A 16,885-nucleotide genomic window follows, 5' to 3' on the forward strand; every position below is an offset into this window, starting at 1 on the left:
AGCTCTTGATTTGGCGAAATGGGACGCACTGAGAGAATTCATTGAGCACTGCGAAGAACTCATTGTATGTCTCTCCACTTGCCTTGGCCAACTCGGTAAAGCCGATGCTTACATATATTGTACAGGCTGCAAGTGAAAACACGCCCCTGCCTGAATGCCAGCAGGCTGTACAGAACGGATTGCCTCCGCCGCCACATGTTAGGCTCAGCCTTGTTGGGCGTGCATTGAACCTCGCGTTCAATCGCCGCACAAATAGTCCTACACCTGGCCAAAAAAGCAGAACAAGTCTTGGGGCTGTTCGTATACTCCTATTGTTGCTCGCCGCATACGCGGTTTGCCTCGCTACTGTCCAGGCAACCCGGATATTGACACACTACCGTCGCTATGTATCCAGGACATTTGGACGCCTCTTCGCCTGGGCCAAGACCCTCATACTACCGTCCACTGAGCATGATGTTGACTTTGGTGTTGTCCGCGGCTTCTGGATCGGTATTTGGCCTATACTCTCTTTCGTACAGAAGCCGATTCGCAGAAAGAACTACAAAACATCACTGTCGGTGGATGTAGGGAATGCCCGCAGCCGTCCTTCCGTATTATCACTAGTACTCGGCGGAACCCCCCTCATTTACGGCCCGCGTTTGAAGAGTGGATTACGCACACGCTTTCATGCCATCCTGGTTCACTACCACCCATAAAGATCGGCGCTTGCGAACATTGTGATTGTTTCTGTAGAAGTGCAGGGCAGTACGCGCGCGAACGTCGACACGACTATCAAGCATGGAGCCACAGGTTGGATCGTCGGGTACTTATTTATGCTGAAGCCCAATCCATGACGAATGAGGACATCGCTACCATTGACATCATTAATTTCCTTTGGTTAAGGGTCAGGGTTGTCGAACTTAAGGCAACAGCTTCAACAAACCCCAGTTTAGTCGCCGATGCCTATACGACTAGTGCTAGATTTGACAACGATGGCTGGCAGCTTCACGATCCCGTCAGGAACAGAAAGCCTTCCAAATTGTTCCATGAACACCGCACGGACAGAACACTGGAAGCGAGCGAAAAATTGAGCAACAAAGAACGGAGCGAGGAAGAGATCAGGGAAAAGTGGAGCAAGGAAAGATGGAAATCGCTGGGTGGCGAACCAACTCCTGGGAGCGAGGAATGGAAATCGCTGCGTGACGAGCCGGCCCCTTGGATCGAACCATAAGAGCTAGACGAAGATTATTCAGAAGATGATTCAACGCGGTTTCCATGTATCGCATTGAGGTTCCATGGTACCCTCGTCAGTACATAAGTGCGTCTCGGTGGTGGTCGACCCCAGAGCTCAGGACCTGGGGAAATCCCACTGCCTTTGCCAACAACAACGCCATGCCAGTCATCAATCATCAAGCGTCGCACACTTCCAAAGTCGCGAAGCCGTTAGGACCCGCAAATTGGTCTCAACCTCTCGCCCTCACCGCCCCCAACAACGCCCCATAACTCCACGTCAGATCTCGCGCGCCGCGCTCAAACCCAGTGAGCCGGTCGAATTGCTCGCTTAGCGCGCCTACGCCGTCTGCGTGCCTCTTCACTACTGCGAGGAAGGAGTCGCCGACTTGTTCTAGCCGGGTCACCGCTGCCGCATAGACTCTAGTGCGGTCGGAAGAAGTGTACATCCTACCCGGCTCCAACTTCACCGCGGCCACAGAAGCTGAAGTAGATCCCGCAAGCAATGCCCTCCAAAACGGCGCACCACGCTCCGTAACCGTAAGCCTCTCCGTCTCAACAAGATGCGTTCGCGCGCGATACAACACCTCCGCCGCCGCCGTCGTGCACAAGAACCACGGGTTCCCACCATTCGGCACCGTGGTGCCGTACCCATCATAAACGTCTTCCGGGTAGCGGCCCAGCCCCGTACCGCGGAGTGCGTCCGCGCCGCCTTCCTCCGGCGTAGGCACCGCGTTGATAGGGAAGCGCGCGTGCTGGTCCCGCACGAGCGCGAGCAACGATACGAGAATCTCGTCCGAGTGCGGCGGATAGAGGTTCGATGTGTTGGTGATAGGGGAGGTGCCGTGGAGGGAGCCGAGGAGGAGACCGCAGTCTAGCCCGCTGCGGGAGCTGTGCAGCGTTTCGATGAGGTGGCCCTTGTGCGCATCCCAAAACTCCGGCATCATGGCCTCAAGCTGGGTGGCTTGTTCGGCGTACCATTTCTCTGCGCCGTGGTCGTCGAACGCGGCGGCTAGTTCAGCGCCTTCGCGCAAGGCGCGCAGCTGCACCATCGCAGTGAAGAAGTGGAGGCCCTGAATCTCTTCCCAGAGGTCAAATCCCGGTTCCCGCCAAAAGTGGCTCACGTACTCCAGATCCGCCTTGATAATGCTGGTCGGCGGCATCGCGGCGTCATAGAACGGGCGGAACCAGGCTCCGCTGCCGCCCTTACTGGTCCACAGCGCCGGGTTGCTGGCGTTGTAGGCGCGTATATACGCCATCAGTGTTAGGGCTCGAAGCGCCGGCCCATCACGTTGTGGTCTTCCCCAAGAGCCTGTGAAGGCGGAGCCGTCGGCGTGGAATTTGGGCTCGCCTAGCCCCGAGAGGTCGGCGAAGGTGCCGGAGGGGTTGGGGATTCGTTGGAGGTGGTATTGGAGGGAGGCGTAGGCGTCGAGGATAGGTACTAGTTTGGAGGACAGTTCGGATGCCGGGTCGTCGGCGTAGGTGTCTACTAGGGTCTGGATCGTTATGGCGGCGTCGCGGATCCCTAGGGTGTCTGTTTAGCTGGAGTGGGGAGGTGGTGGGAGTGCGGCTCTTACATTGGAAGTAATAGTCTGGATGTTCCCGCGAAGGACTCGCTATCACTGAGCCTGGAGCTGCATTCGCGGTGTTGCGGCCTCCTGGGGCAATGTTCGCTAGCAGGCGGTCGAATGCTATCCCCTTCTCTTTGTCTAGCCAAACGTCAAGCGGGATTTTTGTAGGAGCCTCACATGTCTCTTGAGGGGGGAGCGTATGAAGGGGCTGCTGGTCAAGGCTCGAACGATGTGACCATGGAGGGATATGGAAAGCAAAGGCGTAGAGCAGGAAGTAGGCACAAAAAAGGAAGGGCACTAGTAATAGCATTCTGGATAGCGGTGAAAGCGGTCGTAGGTCACGTTTTTGCTCTCGTGGCATGAAAACAAGTCTTGTAGCAATAATTCAAGCAGTTAAAGAGTAAAGGAGCGGGCAGAAGTCAAGACGAAGCTACGAAAGTAAAGGTATGTACAAGAAAGACGGGCATCACGAGCAAGGACGGGTGAGAGAGGAACAGAAAGGGCACATGGCCAACATCACGCTCTTTGTGTAGGCAGGCCAGCTCTTGGTGGCCGAGGCAGGCGCGTTCGCTGACGCTGGTGCTGACGATGAGGCGCGCCATTCTTCAGTCGTTCGCTGATACCTCCCAGCCGCTGGTCCAGTAGCATCGAGAGCTTCACGATGCGGCAGGCGGCAGGTGGACAATCGTGCCGTAAATTTTTCGTAGCCGCATCCGGCAGATGTCCATGTGATCGTGCTGCGGAAGCTGGAAAAAAGCGGTTGACAGCTGCAGCTGCGGCGTGATGGACGCCCAGACATCTCAGCCCGGCGTGTGACGCGCCACGTTCCTGCAGTGCGGATCTGGGGCCGGCTTCCGGAGGATCTCCCGGATCTCGTCCTGCTCGGCTGGGTATGCATCTTCAACGTTATAGATATATTAAACCCTTGAGCCATAAGCGTCGCGAGCACGACGACGTTGAGCCTGATACAGATAGATGTATATAAACAGTGCTATCGAGTGCTTATGGATTTCGTACAGTTTCTGCGTGGCCACGATCTTCCCAGGTGTGCCTTGTGGGTACCGGTACAGTTGATCTGGGCTACTCGCTGCCCGAGAATTATTTTCCGAACAGAAACGCCTTTTGCTCTCGCTTTTGCATGTGTTAGGCATGAAGCTATTCCGTTCATCTTCTTTATCCCGTGTCTTCGCACGTTTTGCGCGTGCAAAACACATTACAGAGAAAAAGAGCCAAAGGTCCTTCTCATCACGCCTTCAGCTCTGCGAGCTCATGGATAGCGGACAAGCCTTAAGGGAGCGCTTCGTTAACGTTCCCGGCAATGCTGAGTGGGCAGAGCTTTACCGCGAGGGAGGCTATCACCCAGTTCACCTTGGCGAAGTATTCGCACATCGATATCGTATCCTTCGCAAGTTGGGCAATGGACGATTTGCCACCATCTGGTTAGCGAAGGATGATAAGTAAGTACGGTCCGGATGAGTGCAATAATTTTAGTCGGAAGCTAATTGCAGGAGGCTCCATCGTTATGTAGCGTTCAAGATCACGGTTGCGAGCGGCGCTCGAGTCCGTCACGAAATCAATGCCCTGAGGAAATCGAATGAAGCAGCAAACGTCGAACGCGATAATAATAAACCTGTGCTCCAACTGCTCGACGAGTTTTCGATTACTGGGTCCAATGGGATGCATAGCATCCTTGTCCTTGAGCCTATGGGACGGAGTCTCCAAGAGCATCTGCTTATCCTTCAGCGGCTAGACCCGAAAGAACTTGACTATCGTCGTGTGGGCTTCATGCGAGAAATCTCCAAGCAGCTGGTGAATGCACTGCATCATTTACATTCCAACGGAATAGTCCACCGAGGTCCGCCTGTACCCCGTCTCAACGTATTGCACACCATTTAACAACCACAATATAGATGTTCAGCCGGGCAACATACTATTTGCCCTGCAATACTCACTAGACCAGTTGGACGAAGAAGCAGTCCAAGCTGACACGAGGATCAGAAAGTCCCAGAATATCTTCTCACTCCATAGGATCGATGGCAACCCTCTGGATGAAACCTCCCCTACGTATGTAGTGGAGCCCAGACCTTTAGACGACGGAGTACAAAACACGTCACCACCACCGGAATTTCGTGTCGTCTATTCAGACTTTGGTGCCGGTACGTCTTTGATCACCAATCGTCAGTTCTTGCCCGAGACTAACCCCATCAGCTTCCACATTCGAAGACGTAAATGACGGAGGCCATGCATATCCCACAAGATTGCGACCCCCGGAATTGCTTTTGCACCAGCCATTATCAGAAAAGGCGGACGTTTGGAGCCTTGGATGTGTGGTATGCGATTCCCTCGTAATTCAAAACCAATGTAGTAACTGTCTAACGTTTGAACTTTGACCTTAAAAGATTTTTCAAACAGTAACGCTCACCAATCTCTTCTTCGTCAACTCTTTCGCCACACCAGCAGAACAAGACAACGAGCATCTCCAGAGTGTGACTGAGGTCCTAGGGCCACTACCTCCGGATATGCTCAAGCTTTGGAAGGACCGTGACTCCTTCGTCAACTCGGATGGTGATTTGCTTGACGAAGTCATTAAAGGAGGGATCAGCGAACCGCTGAATGAACTTATTGCGTTGCAAAAGCCTGCGGGTATGCCATCCGTGGAAGTTCCAATTTTCGAGGACTTTGTACGGTCGATGCTCCGGTACAAACCCGAAGAGCGAGCGTCTACGGCGGATTTACTTCGGCATCCTTGGATAACTCGGAGCTTCCATGAATAGCGATTGTTATGTGATTAGTGGCTCTAGAGTGTGGTTGCGTTACCTAGTTCCAATACACTCTTCGTATACTCGCTGAACGTAATGAGCTTCGCAGATGGTAAAGCTTAGCAATTTCGATTCATGGTTGCGTCGTTATAATCTAAGTGTACTCAGACCTTGTTAACGCACGCAACCTCTATTCGCCCGTCTAGCCGATTGATTACATTATGTCTATCCGTTCCAAACCATTGCACGGCAGATAATGAGCTTTCACTCCCCTTAACAACATCTTCCTCTTCAGATGATTACAAGGACGCCCTCTCGACCCGACGCTCGGTCTCGTCAAAGTTAAGCTTCTTGCCTGTTCGCACGGCTTCTTGAAGGTAAGCGCCGATCTGTACCGCTCGCAAGGCACCGGTGATCTTGAGCGGGAGTTTTGTTCCATCGAGGCATGCGGCTGTGAACTCGTTGGCTTCCTGAAGATTCGACAACGGTCAGCAAATCGCCTCATTCTGAGTCACAAGTTCTCTTGGCCTGACTCACCAATACGAAAGCATGCTCAAACCGGCCATAGTAGTGCGGCGGTATCTCCCTGTTGATCCCAGTCGTTGTGTATGTATTAACTAGATTCGCCTGAGGATTCCCGTTGACCACCAGCTTCCCCTCGGTTCCAATAACCTCGGTGGTGTCTTCCTGCCCATGTGCCATCATGCGCGAGCAGAAGAAGTAGGCGACCTTCCCGTTGTGGAATTCGACGATACCAACCGCATTGTCGTAGTCTTGGTGCTGCTTGAGGCCTGGGGCGACTGCGACGACGCCGGCCGCGGAGACGGACTTGACGAGTGTGTCTTCACCGAAGAACCAGAGAGCGAGGTCGATGTCATGGACTTTGGGCGCGGGCTTTAGTTGCGGAACCACCAAGTTCTTGTGAACTAGGTTCACTTACCGCTCATATCCACAAAGCAGCCACCAGAAAAGGCTGCATAATCCACGAAGAACCCGCTCGGATCGTGCTTGTCGCATGTCTGGGAGCGGATGATCGTTGGTCTACCGATCACGCCCGCGTCCATCTTCTCGTACGCATCACGGTACGAAGCGTCGAAGCGGCGTGAAAAGCCACACATGACTTTGAGATGTGGTTTCGCCTGGGCCGCTTCCACTACCTTCCTCGTCTGCCGAACCACAAACAATTAGTACATGGTCCCACAGGCTACCATCTCATCGCCGAGAGGAGCTGAATCGAGAGGGACACTTACGATCTCTACACTTGTGCTCAATGGTTTCTCACACAACACATGCAGGTTCTTTGCCATAGCCTTCAGCGCCTCCTCAGCATGTACCGTCGTCACAGTCGCGATCACAACCGCCTGCAGCCCTTCCGTCTGCTCGAGCATCGCATCGTAGTCGCTGAACAGCTTCACGCCGTGCGGCTCGAGGTTGAGGCGCGCCCATCGCAACTCGGTCTCGTCTGGAGTGAAAGCTGCGACGAGCTCGGCACGCGGTGTACGGTTGAGGAAGTGCATGGCGTGACGCTTGCCCCTAAACCAAACGTAAGCAGCAGAATAACCATATACTGAGAGGTAGTAACTTAGGGCTACTTTACATTCGGCCGAGGCCTGCGGCTGCGATTTTGAGCTTCTGAACGGCCATCTTGGAGAGAGTGGTGACAGTGAAAACAGGGCGTTAACGAGCGTAGATTTGTCAAATTGCTTTGTCTGAATCGGGACTGCTGAAGAAGTGAGGGCGGAAAGGGAGAGCAAACCACTGCATGCTCTCATCTACTGACTGTGATGGTTGCTCTTTAAAGCAACCAACCATTCAATCGCCACAGCACCATGAGCCGTGATATTTTCCCTTTTCGGCTGTCTGGTGTTCTCAATTACATGCTTGAGGACGGATATCGCTGGAGCGGTGTGAACTTCGATCCGTCACCAACGCTTTCATGGTTCTGTGCAATTACGGTCCGCTATACGGAGACCCTTAGCTGCAGTCTCCTATACTAGTAACGCAGCGTCCGGCACGGCTTTACGCGTTCTGTTTTGATGTGCTGCCTGAAAGGTCTTCGTTGTGAGGGTGGTGTTGCGGGGTAAGTCTCCATTCGGGGAAAGATTCCACTTGCGGAGATAAGCGGTGCTCCACCCCAAAAGACCTGCAAAATGCAGGCGTCAATACAAAAACTCTTCATTAACACCCTGCAGATTCATGCGGGCACAGGTATGCGCTAAAGTGCGATACGGGACTCTGTGTAGTTGTAAGGAAATCCGGCTTGGAATGCACCCGAACTTGGTATTATATTATATCGTGGAAGCAGGCTGGTTGAATACCGGCGTGGGAAGCAACGCGATATGCATCTGCTCCTATACACCTCTCAATGGTGACTGCTCTAAAGTGCTTCTCCTTTCTCGGACCACAAGACTGTGCAGGCATTGGTCCGAGAGACCGCTGACAGAACCAAGCTTCGTCTTAACCATGCTAATAGGCCACGCCAGGCGGGGAAAAGGCCTTTACAGTGAACGTATTAATTCCGAGCTAAATCAATAACAAAGCTCCCTCCATAATCAACTCGATGCTCCTAAAAAGGTCTAAAGAGCCAACTAAAGGCTTGCCCTTCTATTGGTCACTTGTTAGATTTGCTACAGCGGCTGATTGTGGATTATTTTGTGAGAATAACGGTGGATGAGCGCTAGACTAGTGTCGCGATGAGGTTCACTTCCCGCCCAACGTATAGACGTACATCCATAAACCCCTCAAACGATTACAACTGCCATTGCTCCCGCAAATTGCTAATGATATGCGAAGTGTGCCATCCCATCTGCCTCTGCATTCGAGCAAGAAAATCCACCGCACCTTCTCGTTCTATCGGATCCGTGAGATAGGACCCGCCTGCTCGCATTGATCAGCGGATTTCGTGTGCACTGCTGCCAGATAGCTTACAGGTTGAGAGGATATGAGATGCGTGAAACATTGCAGAGCCTACGTCGTCATTGCAGACAGCCAAGCTAATTACCATACGTAGGTTCTTTAAGACTATCGCCTACATAAGAAGTTAGCCTAGAGAGTGGACACGCCCGGGATGAGGGCAGTAACATGACTACAGACCTCTGAGAGCTTTCGGAGTCTGTGACCTTCAAACCCAAGTTTTGATAGTCTTGGGTCATAGATACTCAGTATGATATTAGCCAAGCAATAATACTGCATTCCCACAACTGGTCTAGTCAGCGTTGCGTGCATAGTTCTCTAGGCGCGTGCCTACCTTGCGCATTCTGCGACATCATCACTTCCGGCCACGGTTGATCGCCCGGACTTCCCAGCTCTTCAATCCATAGCGGCGCAAAATCCCACGGTTTCGACGAATTCCATCTCGCCACGTCCGCCTGCAACTCCATCCATTGCTGTAAGGATGGCCCATTCTCAGGCTGGAAGACATGGGTCAGGATACTAGCGAATGTGAAGATTATACGGTTGGCCCAAGCTTCGTCATTCGACTCGTGAAACGCACTCGAGTGTTCGTAGTTGCTGAGATTGATCATAAGCGGTTGTTGCGATGTGAGAGATATGTAGATGTGTTGGCGTAATGAGACCCAGCTGGCAGACTCGCGCAGTCCACCGTCGGAAGCGAAGGACGCAATCAAGTTTAGCAGTCGGGTGCCGCCAAAAAGGTGACACTTTTCATCAACATCTGATAGGGTTATTAAGAGGTAAGGGAAAGCATCGGAAGGCACGTACCCGCCATCTCCTCATGCATCCTCAAAAGCACAACGCCCGCTAACAAGTTCTCGTCCAAATGCCCTAGCGGGTCATCAAGCGTTGGAATAAGAATGTCCAGGCATTTGCCGAGGTATTTTGGGGACTCAGTATCAGTCGAGCCTGAAAGGAGATTGAGATGCCGAGAAGCAGAAGCGAAAATGGCGTTGGTAATGATGGGGCAGTGGGCAGCTCTTCGCGGTAGCTCTGTCCCAAAGTGACGCTGTCGGTCGCAGACGTCTACCTGCAGGTAGAGGTGTCAGCTGAAGCTACTTAGAGGACTGACGCTCGCTGTACCCAGGGTGAGAGATGCCGGATGTAGTGATGGAACAAGCGCGCTTCTTGGGCGTTTTGAAATGGCCAGGCTGGTACGGTTTGAAAGAACGGTGAGACCGGCTCCCAAAAAGTCGGTGGTGAGGTGTCTGGATTATGTGCATGTACGACATCATCTATAGGTGATAGGTAACATGTGGTACCGGAAGTCGTCCTGTTATGTTGTTCAAGCGGACTTTGAGGTATAAGAGGAACTGTTGGAGAGTGATCGCTATATTGGCTTTCCACCAAAGGACCATGAACTAGATCAGGCGTGAAGGTTGCGGAATAAGAAAATGGTACGACGGCCAGCTCCTGAGACCCATGTTGACTCGGCTCTGAGGCGTTGTCGGAAACCGGAGCGTCACTATCAATCTCCTTCTCCCAGCTGTTTTCATCAACAGCCTCAGGGTCAGAGTCAGGAGGTACGAAGCTGACTGGAATACTATGCTTCACCCACACTTGGGACGCGTCATGGCTTATGTTCTGCTTTGCAGTCCGTCCATCATCCAGCTTTGATCTGACGGAAGTGACTGGCCGAAAGCGAACAGAGGACGGACGGATGCACTCGCGGCCGGTCTCTGAGCATCTGCGACATTTTTCTGATTTAGGAACCTTGATGCCTGCAGCACATAGCTCAGCATCAGTCTCCGAGTTGTGAAGTGGGTTCTGGACTTACATCTTAGGTGGCGCTCCCTACAAAATTTGCTGCAAGGATCACAGCGTCAGGAACTATTACGGACGTGAACGAAACGCCTGCAGACTGACCAGCCCGTTCCAGGCCGCATGTCGCGGAGTCTGAGAATCAGGTAGATAGAGATCTAACCAGGACGTCCTGAGTGAACATTTCAGCTGCAACAAAAAGGAAGTGCATACCGCGCGCGGACAATGTTGTCCTCTTTAAGACGGGCAGGGCGAGCTGTTCCCCGCACCTAGGCACGCCTAGTAGCTCCCTAGACTTCTCCACCCGCGCCCGACCAGAGGTCCGTGGGAGCCACGTCGAGCAGGAAAAAAGCCTCCCCGCGAGACTAGAAACTTAGGGCTGCATCAATAACAAAGCTCCCTTTACAATTGTTGCGATGCTCTAAAATATAGTCTAAATAGCTGACTTAAGATTTAACGTCCTATCGTTCACTCTTAGAAGCTTACTTCGGCGGCTGAACGTGAATTCCTTTGTGAAGTTGACGGCGAACGAATGCTGGGCCGCTGTCGCGGTGAGGCCTTTTTCCCGCCCGACGTGGGAGCATCCTCCTTCCGAACGTTCCGCCCCGGACACCCTCCGGGCACAAGTACTTGGATTACCCAACAGATAGGGCATCCGTTCTACTCGTACATGGCCGCGCTGGCGGGCCTCCTCCGCCCGAGGCAAAGTAGTACTATGGCACGCGCAAGGTCAGATGGCCGACGGCTGATGTGCGTGGTGCTGGAGGCAGACAGGGACCGCGGAAGCTCGGCAGGCGTGTCGCTTGAACCTGAACGCCGCCGAGTGCTTCGACTTCGGGACCGGTGGACGGAATTTGAGGCGGAGAAACGGTTTGGAAATTGACCCTTGCATGGGCCCTGGCGCAGATCCTCCGGCCTTGCGTGGAATATTTCCTCTCTGGATTTTCACCGTTTCCAGCGCAGCCTCGCCTTCCACTCCCGCACAAGGTAACTTGGTGGACTGCGCAGTTCTGGGTAGCAAACCAACGAACTCCCAAAGAGCCAGAACAGGTAACATAGGAATGGAGAACTTTCCAATTCCCAAAGAGAATCCTCTGGGGAGCAATGCCGCACACGTGCCGCATGGTACCAATCCACCCCAGAACTCGCACGCTATATCTGGGGGACCTGATCCTGTCTTAGCCACCGAGCCTTACTTTTGGTAACAGTTACTCCTCAGGACTTTGACTTCATTTTCAATATGGCTCAGCATCTGTATGCCGCGGCCCTGGCTGTCGGCCTGCTCGTCTTCTTTGTTGTCTATCCAGTTGTGCAGCACTTTAGAGATCCAAAGGGTATGTAAACTCTAGTCTATCAACGAGCATCCTCTGATGTCAGACAACAGGCCTCCGAAGATTTCAGAATATGAGCACCTTTTCCGGCATATCATCTCTTCCATTCATGATTCTTGCGCACAAGGGTTTCCGGTCAAAGCGCCTCGAAGAGCTCCACCGCAAGCATCCCGTGATCCGTACTGGCCCGAACAGCTTGTCCTACGGCGATGTGCGTGCGATTAAAGATATCTACGGCCACAACACCAAGTGCACCAAGGACGATGCGTACGTCTTGACGGCAGGGACACACTTCCACCTCGCAGATGTAATCGACAAGGGTGACCACGCGCGCAAGCGCAAAGTACTATCCTCGGCGTACGCAATCAAGAACCTCGAGAACTGGGAGCATAAGGTCGCGGACAAGACGGAGCGCCTAATTGCACAGTTCGACCGGCGGTGCACAGCTCCGCTTCCCGCAGGCCAGAACCCCGCGCCTGAGGACCTTACCGTCGACTATCGCGCGTGGACGAACTTCTTTACACTAGATGCCATCGCGGATATCGGGTTGTCAGAACGCCTTGGCTTCCTCGACCAAGGCACCGACCGCTGCTTTGCCCAGCGCGGCGATGGCTCTACCTACGAGGTCAACTTCCGCGACTGCCTCTACGAGACGGCCCACAAGCAGTCGCTTCTCCTCTGGAACTACAATTGGTACCCTGTCATAAATAAACTCACGAACATCATCCCGTTCTACGGGCGTATGGGCCGGCTCGCCCGCGACTGGGACGGCGTCGTGCTGCGCCGCGCTGCCGAGCGCCTGAAACGGTATCAGGCTGGCGAGAAGCTAGACGACTTCTTCCAGGCGCTAATGGAGGACAAGAACGAACACCCGAACAACCTTGAGTGGGGCGAAATCGTGGCGGAGGTCGGCATCATGTTGAACGCGGGGAGTGCAACGACAGCCATCGCGATGGCCAATGTCATGCATCAGCTCCTGAAGCCGGAGCATAGACGCATCCTACAACAGCTTCGCGAGGAGATCGACGCCGTCCTCGACGATGACGACATCATCGCGCCGTATGATAAGGTCAAACATCTTCCTTACCTCCGGGCTTGCCTCGACGAATCCCTCCGCCTCTTCCCACCCACGCCGCAGGGTCTCGGCCGTAAGATTCCCTCAGAGGGGGTGTACATTCTCGGTGATTACATACCTGGTGGGACCTCTGTCAGCGTATCTGCATACGTCGCGCATCGACAAGAATCTGCCTTTCCGCAGGGTGATAAGTTTATCCCCGAACGGTGGCTCGGCGAGCAGGGTAAGGCGCTTCAGCCATATTTCCTCGCATTTTCAGCGGGTGCGAGGGGCTGTATTGGCCGGAATATCTCTTATCTCGAGCAGATGGTTCTGCTGACTAGTTTGTTGCACCGATATGAATTTGCGCTGCCGAGGGGTGACTGGGAGATAGGGAGGTTGGAGACGATGAACTTGTTGTTGGGTGAGATGCCGGTAAAGGTATGGAGGAGACAGCCGGTGAAGGTAAACTGTTAGTGTAGCCGTACGGGGTTTTTCTTAGTATGCACGTCGCGTACGCGCGATCGCAAGGCGTTAAGGCAAGAGGATCATGATATTACGGCGCCGGGCATAGAAGAAGAGCAAGAGGTGCCGAATACGGCTACTGAAAGTTTACCCCAAATATGTGTACTGCGCCTATGGTTTAAGAGTGATGGCGAGTACTAGATGGCGCCCTACTAGGTCTGTGATGATAATATCAGGGTTGACGACGACTGGCATGTTCTCGGCTTGATAGATTGGAGCTGCATCTGCAGCACCAGGAAAAATCGTTGAAGATTTTCCGTTGACTTGTTCAATCACGCCACCTCCTATGGATGTGCCATGCAGTTATATTATAGCTGGAGATTCCGAACGTCCGAAACTTCAGGAATTTGAAAACCAAAAGAACATCATGCACCTGTAAAAGAGGAGAGCAAAGACGAGGGCTGGGTGAGGGCCGTCGTCATCAAAGGCGCTAGAATAAAAAACACGGCACCTACCTATCGGTGCGAGCTTGAACGGAAGAAAGCACGGTGGGATGGTACACGAAGCTGACAAACAGGTTCACTCAGCAAGAAATAATGTAAGGGGAGATGGAAGAGGCTTCCTCACAGGCTAAGTATGGATGTATGTCCCATGGTTACAACAAGCTATCGAACGGATACCAAGATCCACAAAATCGGCGACCTGCTCCATATCCAATTGGACGAATTTTACCGAGTGAGTTAAAGTTGCTTTCACTTCTGGTCTCTTTACTCAGATTCCACTAACGCGAAATGGCTTGCCTCGTGGGATTATCCAACATTTCTATTGCCTCCCGCATGGTCCACTCATCCGTAAGCTTGTCTCCAGTCACTGTTGAGTAGCGAGCTCGCTTACTCCTCGCGAAGTACATCACCGGTTCTAGCGCGAGAAGGATGATGATGGTAATAGTAAAGGCCCACGCCATACCGGCAAGAGCATCCGCTACTTGCCACCTGTTGTAGTCTCAGCTTACGAAACGGATGCAGGACATATCGTGTACTGAATACTTACCCCAGTTGTGCCCAGTGCCCATCCCATCCGCCACCCATGATGTTGGTGAAGCCATCAAGACGGGCAACATCCTTCCTCGCGAAGAAGCCTGTCAAAACCATGCCTACCAAACCTCCAAAACCATGGAAAACGATAATCCCATGGGTATCATCGAGGTCTTCACTGATAGGCGTAAGCTGCGAACAGAACAAGGCGCCGATCACACCAAAGAGCGGAGAGATCTGATGCGGAACGTAGCCAGCAGCCGGTGTTATACAAACAAGACCGACGACTGCGCCGTTGCAGAACTCAAGAATTGACCACCTGAAAACATGGGCATTCCTTGCATGTTCGCCGTCGGAGCTGGGCCAGATATAACCGGAAATTGAACGTAGGAGGCATAGAGTCACACCACCGGCGCAGGCGGAGAGATGGGTTGAAATACACGCGGAGACTGCTCTAAGGTTCGCCCCCAGGGCGGATCCGCCGTTGAAGCCAAGCCATCCGATCCAGAGCAGGAGAGTACCTAGCAAAACGTTTTCTACGTTATGTGAGTCGCCTTTCCCCGGCTGATCCACTTCGCCGGGACTTGCGGGGATACCATTCGGATTGTTCGTTGGCGGCCTTGCTGGATGGCTGGAACTACCCAGGATGCTCTCTAGAAACTCCTCTACCTTAGGGAGGAAACGGTGATACATCGAATGTGCAAACACAGTCGCTCCTGCGCAGATATGCACTGCTGTACCACCAGCGAAGTCGAGAACGCCTCTCTTGTTGGACCATCCTTCAGGGTTCCACGTCCATCGTGCAATCGGGTTATAGACAAAGGTGGTCCAAAGGATGATAAAGACCAGGAATTGGCCGGGACGATCTTTCCAGATTGCCGCACCACTAACCAAGGATGCTCTGCCGGCACGTAGAGCGGTCAGCATCCTATAAACGCAAGCTTCTGGCTGAGAAATAGACACTTACGTAAAGGATGCGAACATGCCCTGGAAGAGGGCATACACTAGTTCTGGAATCACTGGACCCTCGGTCTGCAGGTCTTTACTTGAAGGTACTGGACGTAGGAGTACATTGTGGAGAGCGATGCCGTCTGTGCCGCCCCAGAAAGTGTGCGAGGAAGGCCCGTTTGAGAAAACAATCGAGTAGCCCCAGAGATACCACTAGCGACAGTAGTCAGTATAGGTTACGAAGCTCGATTCTTTCGTCAATAACTAACCTCAAGTCCGACTACGGCGGTAGTCATGATAGGGAGCCACGCCTGCGAGAGCGCAAACTGGCTATTGGAGACGCCCGAATAAAAGAGAGCAATTCCCGGTACCATCAGCAGAACAAGGGCACTGGAAATCATCATCCAGGCGAGATCAGCGCCCTGATCGGGTGTGAGTGTTCGATATTGGAAAGAACGCGATAGCGTATAGTCGTCATACCTGGAAGTATCTGTGTGGAGCTATCGCAATCTGGGAAATCGTAGCGTTCTCTCCAATGGAATACAGCGGCGTAGTATCGAAGAAGTAAATCGGCTCGTCCATCTCCAATAGTGTAGTTGGGTTGCTACGAGAGGTGTTCTGAAGCTCGCAAGTGCGAATAGTGTTCTAAGCGAGGGAAACAGCAAGACGCGGACGGTCCAAGTTTTATGAAGACAGAATATGGGGCGTCTTCAGCTCTAATGAATTACGCGGCTCTAAAACCGTGTAAAGGTCCACAGCCCCGTGGCAGAGTCCAGCTGCATCGAGATAGTATGTCAACTCGGCGTTGTTGGTTTGCTTCGAATGTTCGAGGGTTTTCTCGAGCAGGATGCAGGAACGCTCAAACGTGGAGTTATTCCCAAAGGCAATAGGTATTCCACCAGACCCTTGCTATGGAGGATGGCCTCTGCTATCAAACACAAGCGCAACAACCAAGCAGCTGAACCTGAAACTCTCACCCAGCAGAGTTTGGGTTTCACTGAGCGTAACCTCCTCTTACAAATCGAACAGCATCGCGTATCAAGCCTTAGTTGCTTCCTTGAGCGGAATGGCGCCGCTGGACGGCGATTTCGAAATCTCCGGACAGGGCGGCTGGCTCTGCATGACGAAAGCGCGAACCTAGACACGATCAACGGTACTGCGGAGAACGTATTGCTGCCTGAAATTGCTCCTGCTGGGCCTCTATCCAGAGAATTACCGGGGTAGCCAGACTTTCAAGTAGTGCAAAAGCTGGGCAATAGTAAGGTAGCTACTCCACAGTCTAGCTTGCGAGGGATTGTCGGGAAGACAGCTACGTTGCTCTGAAGATCCTTGTGGCAGACGCATTGCAAACAAGCCATGAAAGCAACATCTTGCGTGCACTCGGTTCCGGCAAGGCCGACCATCCAGGCGAATCTTCGTCTCTTCGCTGCTGGAGGACTTCTTCACAGACGGACCGAGTGACCGTCATCTTTGCATCGTGACCGAGGCTGCTGGATGCAGTGTTGCACGGTCGAAAGAAGCCAGCATTACTTGGAAGTTCCCCCTACACGTCGCCAGGTCCATTTTAGCCCAGTCTACTTGGGCTAGATACGTCCACTCATGTGGTGTAGTCCACACCGGTGAGTTCAGCAGATCAAACACAGGTTTCGAGCTATGAGGCTAACTCGTTGATCAAAAGACTTGCATTCGAACAACGTTCTCTTGCAGCTTCCGAGCCTTGGACATCGGACCCTCGGAGAGCTTTACGGACAGCTTGGAGAGCCTCCGAAGCTACCAGTAGAACGTCTCGACAAGGCTCCGA

The 16,885-nt window shown here is 53.0% G+C and overlaps 6 protein-coding genes across 6 annotated transcripts; 2 read left to right on the forward strand and 4 right to left on the reverse strand.

The window, feature by feature from the left end:
• Window positions 1-1,442: 1,442 nt before the first annotated feature.
• Window positions 1,443-3,090, reverse strand: W97_00326 (uncharacterized protein; the record flags this gene model as incomplete). Its single annotated transcript, XM_007778242.1, has 2 exons — window positions 1,443-2,734; window positions 2,787-3,090. 2 exons carry the CDS (start codon window positions 3,088-3,090, stop codon window positions 1,443-1,445), a joined length of 1,596 nt encoding a protein of 531 aa, XP_007776432.1.
• Window positions 3,091-4,049: 959 nt separating this feature from the next.
• On the forward strand, window positions 4,050-5,554 carry W97_00327 (CMGC/SRPK protein kinase; the record flags this gene model as incomplete). The annotated part of the gene is made up of 5 exons (XM_007778243.1): window positions 4,050-4,237; window positions 4,292-4,635; window positions 4,691-4,936; window positions 4,989-5,110; window positions 5,180-5,554. The coding sequence occupies 5 exons, from the start codon at window positions 4,050-4,052 to the stop codon at window positions 5,552-5,554; spliced, it is 1,275 nt and encodes a 424-aa protein (XP_007776433.1).
• A 284-nt stretch (window positions 5,555-5,838) lies between these two features.
• On the reverse strand, window positions 5,839-7,183 carry W97_00328 (NAD binding Rossmann fold oxidoreductase; the record flags this gene model as incomplete). Its single annotated transcript, XM_007778244.1, has 5 exons — window positions 5,839-6,009; window positions 6,077-6,420; window positions 6,480-6,705; window positions 6,790-7,072; window positions 7,137-7,183. 5 exons carry the CDS (start codon window positions 7,181-7,183, stop codon window positions 5,839-5,841), a joined length of 1,071 nt encoding a protein of 356 aa, XP_007776434.1.
• A 1,105-nt stretch (window positions 7,184-8,288) lies between these two features.
• W97_00329 (uncharacterized protein) lies at window positions 8,289-9,063 on the reverse strand (the record flags this gene model as incomplete). The annotated part of the gene is made up of 4 exons (XM_007778245.1): window positions 8,289-8,416; window positions 8,468-8,567; window positions 8,633-8,739; window positions 8,787-9,063. 4 exons carry the CDS (start codon window positions 9,061-9,063, stop codon window positions 8,289-8,291), a joined length of 612 nt encoding a protein of 203 aa, XP_007776435.1.
• Window positions 9,064-11,492: 2,429 nt separating this feature from the next.
• On the forward strand, window positions 11,493-13,114 carry W97_00330 (cytochrome P450 monooxygenase; the record flags this gene model as incomplete). The annotated part of the gene is made up of 2 exons (XM_007778246.1): window positions 11,493-11,586; window positions 11,637-13,114. 2 exons carry the CDS (start codon window positions 11,493-11,495, stop codon window positions 13,112-13,114), a joined length of 1,572 nt encoding a protein of 523 aa, XP_007776436.1.
• A 769-nt stretch (window positions 13,115-13,883) lies between these two features.
• W97_00331 (uncharacterized protein) lies at window positions 13,884-15,666 on the reverse strand (the record flags this gene model as incomplete). Its single annotated transcript, XM_007778247.1, has 6 exons — window positions 13,884-14,094; window positions 14,153-14,708; window positions 14,820-15,037; window positions 15,104-15,297; window positions 15,354-15,506; window positions 15,565-15,666. 6 exons carry the CDS (start codon window positions 15,664-15,666, stop codon window positions 13,884-13,886), a joined length of 1,434 nt encoding a protein of 477 aa, XP_007776437.1.
• Window positions 15,667-16,885: the final 1,219 nt, after the last annotated feature.

The sequence above is a fragment of the Coniosporium apollinis genome (assembly GCF_000281105.1).
Source record: "Coniosporium apollinis CBS 100218 chromosome Unknown supercont1.1, whole genome shotgun sequence".
In the NCBI taxonomy this organism is placed as follows: Eukaryota; Fungi; Ascomycota; class Dothideomycetes; genus Coniosporium; species Coniosporium apollinis.